This window comes from Convolutriloba macropyga, chromosome 6, assembly GCF_964194025.1.
Source record: "Convolutriloba macropyga chromosome 6, txConMacr16.3, whole genome shotgun sequence".
Lineage (NCBI taxonomy): Eukaryota > Metazoa > Xenacoelomorpha > Acoela > Convolutidae > Convolutriloba > Convolutriloba macropyga.
This window is the reverse complement of record NC_134473.1, coordinates 39,266,682-39,284,522: the sequence shown is the minus strand read 5'-3', so window position 1 is coordinate 39,284,522 and position 17,841 is coordinate 39,266,682. Positions and strand designations below refer to the sequence as shown.

The following is a 17,841-nucleotide window of genomic DNA, read 5'->3' as shown; positions in this document are numbered from 1 at the left end:
AAATAGGAAATGTAGACTATGTATTTATCTTCATAGATATAGATATGGTCACACTAGAAATCAGTTCAGAGAGCATGTTTATAAGTATAATATTCAAGTAGAAATAGAAAAACACTAATCACTGTGTTTCCACCGATCTCAGTGTTTTTGACTGTATACCCATCACAGTGTGTCCCATATACAGTCTCACAGCAGGGATTATCCTTTTTAAGAACTGTGAATGTGTTTTTTTTATCTCACTTAGTTTCATAGTATTTCATCAAAGTCGGGGGACGTTCACTGGAGTCAGTGAGGAAGGAACCCCAAACCTTCCGTTTGCTAAAGCAACTTAACTAGACTCGATGATTTAACCACTACACCAAGTGAGACAGAAAGTTTTAGTTTTAGATTGATTAAATATTGATTTGGGGGGATATATGAAAATTTTTATTACTTAAATATTTCTTTCAATTTTTGTTCAAGTTTTTTCGCAAGTTGGTTTTACGTGCTTTTTACACGGTCTCATCTGCGAAGCAATTTCACTGATTAGTTTTATACTAGTATCTGGGGACGTCCACCGGAGTCGGTGGGGATAGAACCCAAACTATCGGTGAAACCGCTTCACGGATCCGTCTGATAACAGTTAATTACCAGCTTAACTCTGTACTAGTGGTTTGCACTAAGTGAGACAAGAAATGATAGATTTAAAATATAAAAGAAGTGAATATAGAGCTAATATGTAGTAGTGGATAAAACAAGGGATTCAACAAACAGTAAAATTTGGCCCGATTCGACATGCGCGATTAGCGTTAGGAGAAAGGGACAAATTTTACTGGTGGTTGAATCCCTTGTTTTATCCACTACTATAGTAATGTTTTGATTAGGGGCGAAGGGGGTTCGAATTTAGATGTTACTCTAATTTCCAATATTGTCTGGAGCTTCCTTCCTGATTTTCAAAGTGCAGCAACGAAAATTTTGACTGTATCTTATGTTTGTATCTTACGAAATTTAAACACTTAAATGGGTGCCGTGCTTTGCATTAGTGACGTTTCGTCTGGCTCAGCTCAATTTGATGACTTGTTGTTTTTGGCACCTGAGCTCAAACTGCGGCCTTTTTACTGTAAAGAGCTTTGACAAATGTTTTCAAGCCAATGACTTGTACATGTTGTCGTGAAACGTCAGAAAATTTTTTATTGAGAGCTAGTTTCAGGTGAACAGGTGAATGCATTTTCTAATTTATAGTTCGCTAACAGCAAAATTATAATCACTGATTTAATTGTTTATAACAATTACTGGAATGTGTATGAAAACAATCTCGTATATTTTGTCTCTTTCGAATCTGTGACCACTTTTTGAAAGCCTCGTTAATTTAAGAGATCGCATGAATGGCTTTAGTTTTTCTTTTCAGAATGAGTTTCTTTTTGATTAAACGCCAACTGTTGACCAGACCTTTTATTGGCTTCTTAATTGTAAATGGTCACAGGGCAGGCACTCAAAATAAATCTGAAAGGCAACATTCTGTAAAATATGGCAACATATTGACTTTTCTATACTTACATGTGACGTGTGTGTAATGGCCGCAAGCTAGTAATTTTTGCTTCTATTGTAGACTTGAGAGTTATATAATGCAGGGGTTATTAATTTTATTATAGTTGGAATCGTTTTTTAGAGGAATCCAAATGATATTGCTTGAGACCAAACATCATTTTTGGTATTTGAGGGAATAGTTGGATCTATACACCGGATTGGCATTTGTCAGTCAGTTTTCAACGTATACGCGTCATCAATTAAAATTACTAATTTAAATATCGTGAGTGAATTTTATGCTCGAGAAGAAAAGTTGAAGGTAAAACGCGGCTCAAAGGTGAAACGAAAAAGTCACAAACTACCAAAGAGCTTTCAAAATTTGGTTTTCTCAAAGCTTTTTTATTTTAATTTTTTTAAATTGCTCTCGAATGAAGCTTGAGGCAGTTATTGTAGCCGTTTTTTTTTGCAAAATTTTTGCCTGACTGTTTTGATGATTTGCTAGAATATTCATTTGGTGGCTTGAGCGATTGACTTTGCGACCTCAGAAACGGGAAAAACTGGGTAAAATCTCAGGGCATTCTTTAGATTAGTCTCTGTCAACTATCTTTGAGTTTTTCTTGGCCCTACGTGTACGGATCACCAACGCTACTGAGGATGCAGAGCTTCATGAGATGCAGAACCTAACATAATAACAACACACCCCTACTCATTACATACTTGGTGGCGGTCAAGCAAGCCGATAGGCAAGCAAGCCGAATTTTGAAAATGAGGTCAAGTAAGCCGAAAAATTTTCGGATACCCCGTATTTTAAGTTGACCCTGGCGGGCCGGTGGGCGCGCTTCGCGTGCGTCGCGGCTTCGCCGCGATAACCGGCCCGCTATTTCCGGATTACATCCCACAGCGGATGAGAGGCATGGCCATGGACAGCGGTCTGCTGAGGCCCGTACCCACTAGTTGTCTAAAAGTTGACGCATTTTTGTTTCTTTGGTGCATTGGAATACATTATGCACTATAATACTACGCGCAGTATTGATTGTAACGGCTGACAATGTATTATTTCTGATAGATTACATAACTATTACATAACTTTCGTCTTGCTTTTCTGTCGGCTTGCTTGCCTATCGGCTTACTTTGCATTCGCCTACATACTTACCCTTTGCGACTGGTCACCCTAAGTTTAAGCTGACTGCAATCAAAGCCAAACCTTCAAGACCAGTTTTGCTGACACTAGTCGTTTTGTTTTTTTTGGAAATGTCTCGATAGTACGATTTTCTGTTCAATAAACGAGAACGTTTAGAGACATATCGCAAAATTTTGAGACATTGCAGAGTTTCTCGAATTTTGATCATTTGTCCGAAATAATTCGATTAGGATTAAATTTTTCCCTAATGTAAATTTTGGTTTATTGTTTCATGCCTCAGTAAGGCCCTGGTAAAAAGTTCTTAAATTTTAATATAACGGTAATTTAAATTCTAAGAGTTGATTTGAGTGACTATGCATATTATATGTATTTTATAGCTGCGTTACTTATTGGCCTCATTTAGCTCCAGGTTAGTGTGACATTTGGCTAGTCGTGAACAAATCGCCCAAGACATGGAGGCTGATATTTGAAAACTATTTTTAAACAATTTGAATTGAAGAAGAAAAACTGAACAAAAACCATAGTGCAGTGAATTTTTGTTTCATGTAAATTCTTACTTAGTCGGTCGTAATTGTTTGATTTTTTTGAAACAATTTTTTGTCGAACTAAGTGGCACGGCGCTGAAGGGACTTTCTATCCATTCTATCCATTGTTAAAAACCAAAATTGAAAAAGTTTAGAAGATACTGCAAGTATGTAGTGCATTCTTCTATTAAATCATATTTGTGGCGTGATAGCCGAGAGGTAAGGTGTCTGATTCACATGCCAATGATTGAGAGTTGAAACCCCTGCCTCCGTGAAACTGTCTGTGTAAGGATGAGATCTTACTTAACCATAGCTTCAGGTTGACCATAGCCTGACCAATGTTGGCTGTCTGTAATAATGACAAATGTGAAAGTCTCAGAAGCAGAAAAGTGGCAATAGTCATCAAAAAAGAGCATGCATGCTCACAAAATGAACAGTCTGAGATGTGGGGAGTAATAGCAAAAGGACAGCTAAGAAGAGGCTACTGTTAATGCACTGAAGTCTATAAGCCTAATGCTGCTCCGCTGCGATTACGTAAAAAGTTTGTTCTAATTGCTGGAATCGGTGTCTTATATTTAATTTGTTATATTTTTTTCTGACAGATTTCACAGAATCGCACAAGCATTACTTTTTCCTGCGAATTCAAGCAAATTCTTTCGAAATTCAATTATTGTGCGAAGTTCAAATTGAAAATTTCGGCTACAGAACTGGCGTAATTATTTTTTGTAAGTTTTCACCATTGTTTCAAGGGCGCAACGAAGCAGTTACTGTAAACGTGATTTTTTGTATGCAAAATTTTTGCTTGACTGTTTTGACATCTTAGCTAGAGTAATCTTTGAACATTTGCTCGCTCGCTTTAACTTTCGGTCTTCGAAAACAGGATAAACTGGTAATTCCCTTGAACATTAAGTCTCTGAGCCTTGAGGAGGCAGATTTTCATGTTTAAAAAGGCCATCTTGGACTACGCCATCTACCTTATTTTTACACCCCCATCCGCGTTTATCGTTTAGTCCTATAAGGCTAGCCTTCCTGTGCTTCAGCTAGATTAAAAAAACCAAAGGTAACCCCTCAACTGTTCTCCCACAGCAATGCGTCCGACAGTAGTCGGTTGGTTATGTTTTGTCTTGTTTTTCTTATTCTTTACAGTTGGGTCTGTGACTAGTTTTGCCCAGGCTCAAGAGACTTTACAGCTTTCTGTTCTGCCGTTTTTCTGCTGAGTTGTATGTCGAAAGAGATTATGGTAGTCTTGTTGCGATAACAACAGTTGCATAACTGGTCATTTATGTGTGGAGAAGAAAAGTTGTCCAATCATCGACACGTTGACTTAAGTTATGCTATTGTTTCGCGCGTAGAGTTTGTGCTAAGATGACTTATCGGGAGCCATGTTTTTAATCAAAGACCTTAATGTAATGAATACTTACGTTCGTTGCGACTTGTCAAATTTCCTTTTCCTTGATGCAAAAAAGCAATGTCATATAAATGAGTAATCAGCTAAATTTATAATTGCGTGCGTGAGAAATGGTCTTTACGGGCAACAGGATTAGTCTATTTCAATGTATATTTATTTTGAATGCCGGTCTCTTCTATTGGTAATTAAACGCTTTGTTTTTGTTTCAGCTGGGTCAACTTCTGGATTGACCCGAAGGCCATTCCAGCTCGTGCGGGACTGTCGATCACTGCCATCCTAGCCCAGATCACCCTAATTGTGGGAATGGCCCAGCGGTTCCCCTCAGTGAGTGACCTGAAGATGGCGGACCTCTACCTCACTGTCAACTTCATGTACACTTTTGCCACACTTATCGAGTTCGCAGTCGTTTCCTATCAGCCACAAGAGAAGAAGGACGCCAAGAAAAAGAAAAAGCAGAAGAAAAATTGCTTTAAAAGCTTACTCTCATCTAAAGACGATGAGGTTAGTTTGTTTCACGAGATTGACTTTTTTCATGGTTTGATATGTGTTTATCGATATAAATTTAGCGCAGCAATAAAATTTTTTGTAACATTTCGAGTCTGAAATTTCGAAGCCTTAAATTGTTCTGATCAAAATCCATTACTGTCAGTGTCACGAATGTTCCTGGTTGTTATAATGTTGAGAACGATCGCTTTTACTGAATGGTTACATTTCGTGAAAAGCATTAGAGGTGTTTCATTGGGCTTCCGATCTAGAAGGGAAAATTTTTTGAACAGACTGTTTGGTTCGCTTTATGTGCTCCTTTTATGCAGACTGTTGTAATGACTTGTCATTGTCTTAATCGTTTTTACAAAACTTTTGTCCTAAATCTTCAGAAATTATAACCAATTACATGTTTTTTCTTGATTCACATTTGCTTGATTCATAGTCGGAATCGCAAAATTGGTAAAGTGTACTAAAATTGTTTATAAGTTTTTAAACCTTGCTTTGTCTTCTAAAGCATTTTAGATTTTTCTATATACGTTTTAACATTTTGGAAAGAAAAGAGGTGTACCAAATTTAAGCTCGTGAAGAGTAATTCAATTTTAAAATGTCGAAACTCTTGAGCATCATTGCTGTACATCCGCACAAATTTTGTTCAGTGTTGGCGACATTAATCAAACGTGAAAGATTTGTTTATTAATAAGTCTGAACCCTCGTTTCAACGTTTGGTCTATTTTTTGCACATGTCGTCAAACAACAAATAAATTGGCGCTATGTCATCATTAAATAAATTAGTTCATGTTACGCACTGACTTTTAAAGAACCTTTCGGTGCTATTATTGTGGTGAATATTTGGAATAAATAATATGAATTATTGTCATTTTCCAAGGACTTATTTTGGTGTTTCACAGTGCGATTTTTAGCGGATATATTTTGAATAAATTTAGCTAGTGATAGCCTTTTAATGAGCGGTTCGGATGTGCGATATATCCACTAGTTGCCTTGGCTGCTAGAGCTTTTGTTAACCAGGAATTTACTCTAAAGAAGTCTGTTCTAACTTAGTTATTTTAGGAAGAGTTTCCAGTTCGATCTTTAATTATGATATCAGAAATAAGACAAAGTTTCAATGATAGAATAAGAAGTTTTAAGTTTTTGCTGGGTTTGATTAGCAACTGATCACTAGGCTGGTTCTCCGGTGTTCGGGTGATCGTAGTTCCGCAGGGCTGTACCTTGAGTTGTATTGGTCCTTCGTAAATATTTACTGATCTACAAGTTGGGCAATTTCCGGCTTTTGTACGTCTCTTGATGTTTGTTAAGTACATATAGAATTTTCTGTACTAGCACCTACTTTATCAGAATAATTAGTTCACCAAGTACATAATCTTTCATGAGTTTATTTACCAATTATGCCAATTCATCGTCAGAAAACTCAAAAATAAATTTTGAGGCTTTTAGGCACTTGATATGTCTATCAGTAAACTGTCAATCTGCGGTTGTTTTAAATAAACATAAACAAATTAGGGATTACAGGCCTAGATGGAAATAGTGGCTATTTATGGCCTTGAGATCTATTTGAATATGAACTAAATTAATGCACTTATTTATGGATATTTAAAGGAAAATCATCACGTAACTAGGAGGGACGAAAGAGGGGCGTGACACTAACGGACTTTTTGAAAATTTTCCAGGAAAATTTTGAGAAGGAACTAGGTTTTTACAATTTTTCTATAAAACATATAATCTGCGCGAGTATAAGGGTATACACATGTTTTTGTTAGAGCCACCCAATGTATGTTTTCTTAGAAAAGAGTTTTTGAACGAAAGCATAAAGTTAAGCTTTCTTTAAAGTTAAAGACAATTAAAGAATTTATAAGAAATGAAGTTTAAGTTAAAACAAATGGAGATAGCAGTTAAAGTGAATAAAGTTAAGACAAGATTGAAGGCTTTGAAGGAACAGTTGAGAAGTTAAGATGCGCTAATGCTGAACAAAGAATGAGAACATAAGATAAAGTTAGGGTTGAGAGAACGCGTTAAGATTAGCACTGAAATTAATAAGTTTATTTCTCTGAATAAAGGCTCTAAACGTTGAATAAGGTAACACATATGTACTGGCTGAATGAGTGGGTTAAAGCACTGGTTAATTTCTGGGATTGAAGCACTCGTTATTTAAAGCACTGATGATTAGAACGTAATGAGTGAAGGGATACCTAATCGGTTAAAAGATTAATACTTGTATAACTATTTTAAGACTTTCAAGAACTCAAAGTATACTCTCCTCTCGGGGTTGAGCTTGGTTGTCCTGTTCGTCTTCTGTTGTATTTTGCTCGTCTTCTGTATAAAATTTGTCTGTTTCAAATTGAAGATGCGCTTTTTGTTGGACAGTTAAAGAATTGAAGGAAAACTTGAAGATTGCTCTCCCTATGAAAAAACTTTTGTCTCTTGCGGAGAAGTCTGAAGTTTTTCTCTTCTGGTCGTCAATTGCTTTGTACAGGTGGTTGTCATTCGTAATGCTGTCGTTGGCAGTAGGAACTGCAGAGATGCAAGTTACTCGTGCAATACTTCTCCGCCTTTTGGCTTTCCTTGAAGCCTTTATGGATTAGTGCATTGTATCGATGCATGGTAGTTACTTCACTCTGTCTTTGCTGGATGATGGGTTTTAGGTCAGGCTGCTCACTCTGAGCATGACCAGGAGCTTTTTTCTTTTGTTTTCCTTCATTTGGACGCGTGAGGTCCTGTTCGGGGGGAAAGGGAAATTGTTTACTATGTTAAAGGCAATTATTCTGTCTAAACAATTCCAAAGAGATGGCGGTATTACTTTTGATTGAAAGACTTTTGTGAGGCTTTTGTTGTCAGTTAATATATATACTTGTTTGCTTGATCCCCAAATGTAGTGTGAAAAATAGTCCAGCGCTTAGTACAAAGCTAGGAACTCTTTGTAATAGATTGAAAACTTTAATTGAGTTGCGTTAAACAAGTGCGATCCAAACGATACGGGAGCGTATGTTTTCTTTTCTGTCTTTCCAATTTCTTTTACATAGTTTTCCACCATTAGTACAAAACCTGCACCGTGGTAACTAGCATCACAAAGAATTACATAGTGTAAGCCTGGTTTTGGCAATCGCAATGTTACATCTGTTGCATCCATTAGATCCTTCTTTATTACTTCTAATGCTTTTACATGTTCTTCTGTGGTTTCTATTACCGCATCCTTCTTCAGGAGCTTGTAAAATGACATTAGTTTTTCACTTAGGTTAGGGATGTAATTTTGGAAGATTTGTGTGAAGCCGATTAATCGCTTTACTTGCTTTGTTGTTTTCGGCATTTTGAATTTATCGAGAAATTTAGTTATTTTCGACTTTTCGGGTGATATTCCTTCTGCACTCATGTTATTTCCAAGGAATTTCATTGAATCTGTTGCTATTTCACATTTTTCAGGTGACATTTTCAGTCCTGATTGACGTATAGAGATAAAAATTTCTCGCGAAGAAAGTACCAATTGTTCAAAATTTGTTACTGCATTTCCAATATCATCCATAAACTGGGTACAATTTCCTGAGGCTAAGCATGAGTCCAAGTAATGTCTAATAAATGAGTTGATTCCTGTTAATGACTTTTTCAATCCTTGGGCAAGAGATTTATAAGCATAAGTTCTCGAAGCAAAGTTAAATGCTAGCAGTTGCACTGAGACATCGTCTGCCATTTCCACACAATGGTGTGCTTGAGAACAGTCAAATTCATGAACAACTTTTTCCCGGCAAAGTAGTTTATTGCATCACTCATGTTCGAAATCGGGAAATTTGTATTCACATAATCGTTTTTCAACAAATGGTTTACTTTTCTCAAGTCAATTAACAGTCTAAGTCTTCCTGAGTTCTTTCGTTGTGCAAAAGGGGACTACTATATCTTGATTGAGACAAAGTTGTTATCAGTCCGTAGTAATGCATTAATGCCAGTTATACTTGCAGCTCATTTCTCAAATGGATAGGCGTTGGTGGGCCTTGTTCATAAATTGGTATGCTTCTCTCTGGAGTTAACTTTATTTTTAAATCTGTATTATATCCGACGTCAAATCTGTTTTTCAAAGATATCACTGAATTCCACTAATAGTTCGCCTACTACAGGTTTTTGCTAATTATTGTGGGCCAATTTTCCTCACGGGAATTTGCTTAGAAATGTAATTTTGTCCTGATGATCACCCTTTGGGTCTAATTTTTCCATTTCTTGCAGTTTCAGCAATTGCTCAAAGATTTCTCTCTGCAAAGGCGACAAATTTGTTGGATCAGGGCACGTTTCAGGCGTTGGGAACCACAATTTTTCATATTCTGGATCTGGTTTTGCTGGTTGGGCTTTTCTTTTTGGGGTATCTGTGACTTGGATTAGCTGATTTATTTCTGTTAAGTAATTTTCGCTCATTTTTGCGACATTTATTAACTGTGGATCTACTTGTAACAACTTTTTAGCTTGATATCACGTTAAGAACGAGAATTTGGCTATTTATTCGCCTTTATTTATAGTGACTGGGTGTTCAGTAATGTTCTGGACATAGATATAAAGAATGTTATTTTCAGCAACTTTACTTAAAGAAGACGTTAGTATTACTTCGCTATCTTTTTCAAAGATTTAATTCGTAATTATTACCCTACAAAGATCCGTAAAAGATTCTAGTTTGTCCTGAAGCTTGCATTCTAGTACTGCTTGTTGATTTGGTTGTTATACTTGTTATTTCTGTGTATAAATTCCATTTTTTTACGCTTTACCACTCTTCTGGGTTGCTTTTCTGGCTTTATTTCATTGATTTGTAGAGTTTAGTCAGGGAATTGAATGTAGCTTTGTCCTGGGCGAATTGTAACTTTATGTTTAACAAAGAATGGGTTGCCTATTATTACAGGAGTTATAACAATTAAAACAAGGAAGTCTTCAGTGAATGTTTGTGTGCCCAATTTAAATGTAACTTTAATTGCTTTGTCAGTTTTAACTATATTTCCGTTTGCCATTTTAACTTTATCTAGATCTGGCTTTTCTATTTCTGTTATTGAATTGATATTTGTTTTAATCAGTTCCTTGTAAAACTCGCGGCTTATCACGTTTGCAAATGCTCCTGTATCAATTAGTGCGCGTCTATCTAATTCTCCATTAAATTTAAATTTTACGTAGGATAATGTTCTGCCTAAAAGTGGGACAATGCTAAATAATTGTTGAACATGTGCTACTGGCTTTGGTTTGGGCTGAGGTACTTGCGTTGGGAATTCCGCTGTTTTATTCACTTTATTTTTGTTAGTATTTCTTTTGCGTTTTCTACGTTTTTTATTATTTTCGTTTTAAAATGGTTCTATTACTTTATCTAAACTAGGACTAGACGTGCTTTAATTAGCTTTAATAATAATGAACTGAGTTTTTGTAATTTTTTTGGGTTTTTAAAGTTGGGTGGCTTTATTAATTTTTTTGTTGATTAAATGGATAGTTCATACCTCTCATATTTCGGTTCTGAAGTGCACCTGCACCATTAAACTGGTTTGCTTGTTGACTACTGTATCGGTTTTGTACTGGAGCTGGGCTATCATGAACTATTCCCTGTCGAAGGAGGTTTGCAGGGGTATTTTTGGTTGGGAACCGATAAATAGGTCTATTAACATAAGCTCGGTGAACAAATGGGGGCTATCTGAAGGTTCAGTCCAATAATTCCGAGTTTGTGGCTGTTCGTTAGAATAAAATGGTCTAGGGGTATTAACTTGTGGTCTAAACTCACGGTAATTATTAGCACGGGGGGCATACTGTTGCTGGGGCTGATAGATTTGCTGAAATTGACGATAACTGGGATGATATTGACGGTAATTTGGTCGATAATTTTGATATTGCGGACGGAAATTTTGTCTATAACTTTTTCGGTAGACTTGTTGTGGGTAATGTGGTGTGAAGATGTTTACTGGGCCTTGTTCTGATGGCTCATTTTAGGCGTTTTTTTCTGTTCAAGTTCTTTCTGATTATTAGAGATAACAGTTATCGCTTTCAACATTTTATCAGTGTTAGATTCTGTTTTTTCATTAAATCCATCATCAAAGTACTCTTCTCGATTACACATCTCCCGTATTGCAATCTGTTGGCTAGCAAAGTTAAATAAATGATATATTGTGTCTGTATCTGGCCTTTCTAACAGCTTAGGCTTAAGTCATTTTGGCATGGACTTAATAAAGAAGCGCTTTATTCGTTCGTTTTTTCGACTTTCTGATGTTTCAAGGGCAGCATCTCTTGCTGCTGTCCCTCTTTCAAATCTACAGGCTTCAGCATCACCTCCTGCTGCGGCTACTACTTTTTCAGGTGATGGATTTGCTTTATTTGCTTCAGTTCTTTACTTTACTAAGAAAGTTTTCACTGTATCAGTTTTTGGATTAAACTTTTGGTTCTCTAACTTTTATTATTCTGATTTCTCTCAAGTCGTCTTGTGTGAATCTATTTCTTATAATATCTGCAAAAACTAGTCTCGTAGCCGCTGGTAGGGTTAATAAGTATCGTAAGGCGTCTCCTTTTATGTGTAGTTGCAAAAAATTCGCTTGTTGCGCGCCTGCGGTTGCTGCGACTCCTATTGCTCCTGTTATTAACTGTTCAAACTCGTTAAAATTATCCCTCTGCTCCAGAGAAGGGTGTGATATTGATTCGCGCGTGTGCCATTTTTTTTGACCCGTTTAGATTATATACTTATCGTTCAATCAGTCTTAGTTTTGTTCTAAAGTTTTAAATAGCACACTTAACTTAATGGGGAGAGTAATTGGTTAAAAGAGATAAAAGAAGTTAAATGAGTAGCACAAGAAATCAGAAAAGAAACTACTGAAACCAATCGGTCAGAAAATAATAAAGATGGGCTGCTTATGAACCTATACCTAAAGCTCCGGTCGATTCGTCAGACTTATATCGTTGAAGCCGTATGGGCCGCCGAAGTCTCACCATTAAAGAGTGGCCCTTAGTCTAGGAAAATTCGTGGGGACCACGACCGCACAGGCCTTTTGGAAGCTGCACTCAGATAGGCAACAGCATAATGACCGAAGTCACTGTTTGATTCATTAGCGTCCGGAGCTGGGTGGGGAAGTTAAATATAATTGTTTTATTTTTCTGTTTAAATTTTTGTTTTGCCCTCTTTTAGTTAACGTTTAATTTATGGTTTCAGTAATTACGCTTATTCTGATGTTATCTCATAATCAGTAATGATGTTGCCAAGGTTAATATCTCTGTCTGTTTAAAGTTACGAATAAGGCCAAATTGGCGAACTTTTTGATTTAAACTTTTTGCTGTCCAATAAATTGCAACACGTTTGTCATCTTTATCTAGCACATAAATTACAATGGACTTATAAACTGCAGAGGAGAACGCAGTTACTATCTGAGCTTGTGTTTTATTGCTGTTTTATGTGTAGTTAATATTGTTTCCTTCAATATGTTCAACAAAATTGGGGGAAGCGCGACAATTATTAATAGCGGGGAGATTTTGTTTTTTATAAATTGACATAAATAAAGCACCAAAGTTAATTTTACAAATTTATTTGCTCACAATATCCTCGTTTGCAAAAACCCTGTGTTGTTTTTGTCCGTTGTGGCGGCTGTGGTTGAGTTTGTTCCAGTTATTGTCCACTCAAGCACTTTTGAATTTTTGTTGCATTTAGTCCACAGAGACACAAACACAGTTTCCACTCATTCTTTCCTTTACTACTGCTTTCTGCATTATCGTGTTGCTCGGAGAGGGAGTGCTGGATACTGATTGAAGGTTCTTAAGGTAATGAAGTGGAAGAAGGTAAAGAAAATGTCAAAAGAAAGAAGAAAATGTCAAACTAATCAAAGAATTATTCGGAATTTCGGTCCCTTAAACTGGGAAACAGTTAGTAACTCCTGTCACCATGTTACGCATGTCACTGTTACGCATGTAACCAGGAATTTACTTTAAAGAAATCTGAAGCTGAATAAAGAGTGAAGCTACATTGCGGTACTCTTCTTTTTACAATTCATAAAATTTGAATAGTATTGAGATGCTGCGTTTTTATACATCTGGTTCACAGTTCTCAAGACTTCTGGTTAACTTCTCAAGACTTTTTCCTATTTTCTCACAATTTTGTCAAGTTTCTTTGTTATCGTAATATAAATTTCAATTTAGGTTTTTAGTTGTTCTCAAGCAAAAAATGTAGCAATGGTTTGCTTTGTTTGGTTTTGCGTCCATTTTTCCCGGAACCGAATTGACTAAAGTTTTGATTTTTTTTGGAAAACACGGTGCATTGGAATTGGCGGAGGCTTCAGTTTATAATGTTCAGAGTAATGTTTAATAGCTGTCCTCATCTTCTCAGCCGGCTATTATAGCGCTCCTACTTTTTTTTTTACTTCGTCGAACTTTCTTTCGCTTTACCCATTTTGCCGCTTTTTCGACAATTTGCTTGAAATCTTTTTGACTTCTCTAGGCTAGTTTCACTCATTCTGCTCGAAGTCCTTTTAAACAGCAGCTGCTCAGCAAAGCAATTCAAAATGAAGAGTGAGTATAAAAAAGTCAAAGTCAGAAATAGAAACGGGATAAACCCATAAAGCCCATTTTTAGATGCCCGGTACTTGAACAATGTTCTCATAAGTTTTATTTACTATCTATAATGCTTATTGGTATTGATACTAGATCCTGTAGCCTCCCACTGAGAGACAGGAGTATGTTCAATTACGAAATGACATCAAAATAAATCGCACTTGAAAATGTTTTCATACAAAAATCAATTTTTTTCGATATTTTGTTTTCTTTCAATTCCAATAGAGTTATGGGAATCAACGGCGGCTATTTTCCGGCAATCTGCCTGGTATGTTTATTATTTCAACTTTGTTACAACTTTATTGGTTTAACTATCAACTATTTTTATTAGCCGCCTCAGCTTCTCAGCCGGCGATCATAGCGCTCCTAATTTTTTACAATTCAAAAGAATTGTCTTTTTTCTAAGATCTGTTCACTCATTGTCATGATTTTTGAAGTCAAGTTGGAGTAGTGATTTTGGTCACGCCCAAACAGGAAATGGAGCGAAAAAGCGAGTGTATTTGCGGCGTGAAATTTTTTCGCTCTAAATTTGAAGTAGAGTGGGGGAACGGTGTTTTAACAAAAGTTCGCTTTCTCGCTAGTGGTTTTTTTGTTCACATGCGGCATTTTGACTTTGGTTTTTACTGTTTTTTTTCAATTTTTTGGATTGGATGTTTTGTCTAAATAGTTTTTCCAATACCTTCATTGTTCATTCTGTGCCTAGTTTTTTTTTAACCAAATTTCTGTTCTCCCTATTGTTTTTTGTTCACATGCTGCATTTCAACTTTGATTTTCAAGTTTTTTAAATGGTTTTCCCAGTTAAATCATAGTCCCTACTAGTTCTAGTCTTTTGTATAGTCAATGAAAATTCTCAGAATTGTACGTCAGGAACTGTCCTGCTATGTTTTTTACTTCGTCCAGTAAAATTTTTTCGCTTTACCTTAGTTCACAGCTTGTTCAACATTTTGTGTGAAATCTTTTTGAGTTCTCTAGGCTAGTTTCACTCTTCTCTCATTCTGCTAAAAGTGTTTTTAGACAGCAGCTGCTCAGCAATGAACTCAAAATGAATAGAGTCAGTATCAAAAAACGAAATCTGAAATAGAAACGGGATAAACCCGTGAAGCCCAGTTTTAGATGCCAGTTACTCGATCTTTGTTCTTCTAATTCTTATTTACCATCTCCAATGCTTATTGGTATTGATACTAGCTCCTCTGTTGTCTCACTATGAAACAGGAGGTTCGTCAACTACAAAATGACATCAAATTTGTTTGCACTTTTAAATTGTTTTTCTTCAAAAATCTTTTTTTTTCCTTATTTTCTCTTTCAATCCCAATCATGGTAATGGGAATCAACGGCGGATATTTTCCGGCAATCTGCCGGGTATGTCTATTTCTTAGTCGCAGCAATGATAGCTCTAAGGTTTTTAGTTTGTAGAATTAGGATCTAAATTATGGATCAGTCTTGTAGCTAATTGTTTTAGTTACTGTGACACCAAGATTTTTGAAAAATTATCAGTGTTTTATTGGTTTATTCCCGTATGTGTTAATCTTTCGTTCCTATTAACCTAACTCTCGATAAATACAGCTTCTCCTAATTTTGAGTAAGCAAAATAATTTTTTTGCTGTTCCTGATTATGGTTAATGTTTTTATATATTCTGTGGCTAGTTTTTGCGAAATATATGGTTTTTGAAATTCGCCCGTTTTTTGTCTTGTTTTGTAGTCTACTAATAAAAAAAACAGTAAAATATTGACGTCGTCGAAACGCGATGCACTTACTCAGTTGAAATCTTGTTTTTTTCTAGCTTTTCAGTTTCTATTCAATATAGTCCCCACAAGTGTTAAAACCTTCAAAGTTGAAAAATTTTTGCAAATTTTTTTGACTTTTTTTGTTTTCAGGCTTAGTTTTGTATCGAAACCTAATTTTTATGAGCTTTCATATTAGGTACCTAGATTTTTGGAAGGCATTTCTTTGAATTGGAATGTGATGCTGACAGAAAACTAACTTGAATATGTCGACTTGATAGTTTCTTATTTTATAAGTTGATGACTCAATCTTTGATGTTTTGATGCTCTAAACATTTTTTTTATTTATCAGCAAAATTAGATAAAGTTTTTTTCGAGATCAAAATTTTTATCAGCTAAGTTATGCACCCATTAGTTACAATATAACTGGCTCATGTTTTTTGAATTGCTCTCAAAAGACTGGCGAACATGTGTTCACTTTTGTAGAGTTGGCTTCGGTAGAAGTTAGCTTTGGCTATGTTCGAGTGGCCTAAGCTTAAGAGGGGATTTTGGGTATTTTGGGGAGCGGAGTGAGTGAATGGCGTGGGCGAAGTGGGTGGGATTGTATGTCAAGCGTGTGTTTGGGAGATGGGTATTGGGGCTGTAAGTCTATAGAAATGAAGGTTGTAGTCTATACTACGAACTGCCTTTCACACCATTTGTTCATTTCTCTGCAGAGGCTTTGGTTAACTGTTCACTGATAGACTGGTAAATCTCCGAGACTTAGTGCCCTCCGGGCTTCACCTTTGCATATTTCTTCTGAAGAAAAAAGTCAAAAGCATCAGACTTCAATATTATCCAACAAAAAATTGCATAAAGAGGCCGCGGGTCTATATTTGCTACATTTTTTTCAAGATTAATTAATAACACTTTCGGGTTGCTAGTTGTTATTGTACTGTGTTTCGGTGAGTTTGGTTTTTCCAAACAGTTCCATTTTTCTATTGTGGTAAAGATTTGACCTTAAAAATTTCCTGTTAAAATTTGTACAAACTGAAGTCATTGAAGTCTTTTGTGATGTATGGAATGAGTATAAATAGCCGCCGTTAGCCTCTCAAAAGCTATTTTTAGGTGCTCTCATTAAAAAAAAATCAAATATTGGGCGCTGTCTATTTTGTTAAGATCTGTTCACGCATTTTCCTGATGTTTGTAGTCAAATTGAAGTGCTTAGTGTATTTCATAGTGCATTAGGTTATCAAAGTTCATTAGAGCGATTGATAGCTGACATTATTAATAATATTAATAGCTCTCAGTTTAGAAGCTGAATTAAGTATAGTTTTAGAATCTAACTGAAACTGCCCACCGAATTAGAGCACTTTCTGAAATTTTGGAAAAAATTATGTCAAGTCCTATCTCTTCTTTTCCTTTTTATGTTTCAATGCCGATGTGCGTCAACGGCGGCAGTCTTCCGGCAATTTGCCTGCTATGTTTTTAATATAGATTCAATACTAGTAGTGGAGGATAGCTCCTTGTATTAGTTACAGGGGGCATTCCGATGTTGCAAAAATTCAGTTTTACAAAAAAATTTAGAAAATGATTTAATTTGGTTGGATGTATGCACTTAGAGGTAAACACCTAAACAATAATGATATACGGTTTCTCATGGGTGTTGGTTCCCTGGTAACACACCCGGCTCCCACAAGGAGGTCCGTGTTCGAATCACTGCACAAGCCGCCCCAACACCCACTATCTAATACATATCGCTATCCTCTATTACCAATACTCTTTTCCATTAATTATCAGCAGGTGTATGAAATGCGTGTGTAATGCAGACTTTTGACCAGGTCTTTCAGTATTTCAATTGAGTCAAAAGTGGGCTGTAGCCCTCAATTCTTACAGCTATTAACTCATATAACCGAGCATGACTTAAGACAATGTCTATGTTCGACTTTTCTGTGCCACGCAGAGATTGCAGGAGCTTGTTAATTTGTGCAATCAATATCAGCTGGTATTACCAATGTGTTTTTCATACGACTGTTTTTCAGTATTGTGCCCCGTTCTTGTCGCCCCAATTATAATCTCTAATTTAAGGGCTTATTAATAGCCGCCGTCAGCCTCTTAACGGCTATTATTTAGGCGCTCTCCTGTTTTTTAATTCGCTTTACCTTATCATCACGTCTTTCGTTTTAGGTACGATTTTCACGCTTGCCTTCTGAGTTACCTCACTCACTGTTTCATCTGAATGATTTAAAATTCTCTCACGTATTGAATTACGTAATGTAATAAATAGTCAAAGTCAAAAGAGCAAAATCAAAAGAAACTGGATAGACCGATAAATCTGTCCTTAAGGCATAGTGCATTAGGCTATCAAAGTTCATTAGAGCGATTGCTAGCTGACATTACTATTAAGCTTAATAGCTTTCAGTTTTGATTTAAATATAGTTTTAGAGTCTAACTGAAACTGCGCGCCAAATTAGAACACTTTTTGACACTTAAAAAAATGGGAAAAAATCGTTCAATATATATCTCTTCTT

The 17,841-nt window shown here is 36.1% G+C and overlaps 1 protein-coding gene across 2 annotated transcripts in view; it reads left to right on the top strand.

Annotated features, from left to right (window-relative positions):
- LOC142341672 (glycine receptor subunit alpha-1-like) overlaps window positions 1–17,841 on the top strand; it is a 96,820-nt gene that overhangs the window by 58,000 nt on the left and 20,979 nt on the right. For both annotated transcript variants that reach the window (XM_075392813.1, XM_075392812.1), the window contains one exon: window positions 4,789–5,080. In XM_075392813.1, coding sequence (XP_075248928.1) covers window positions 4,789–5,080 — 292 coding nt within the window. The remainder of the gene's footprint in view (window positions 1–4,788; window positions 5,081–17,841) is intronic.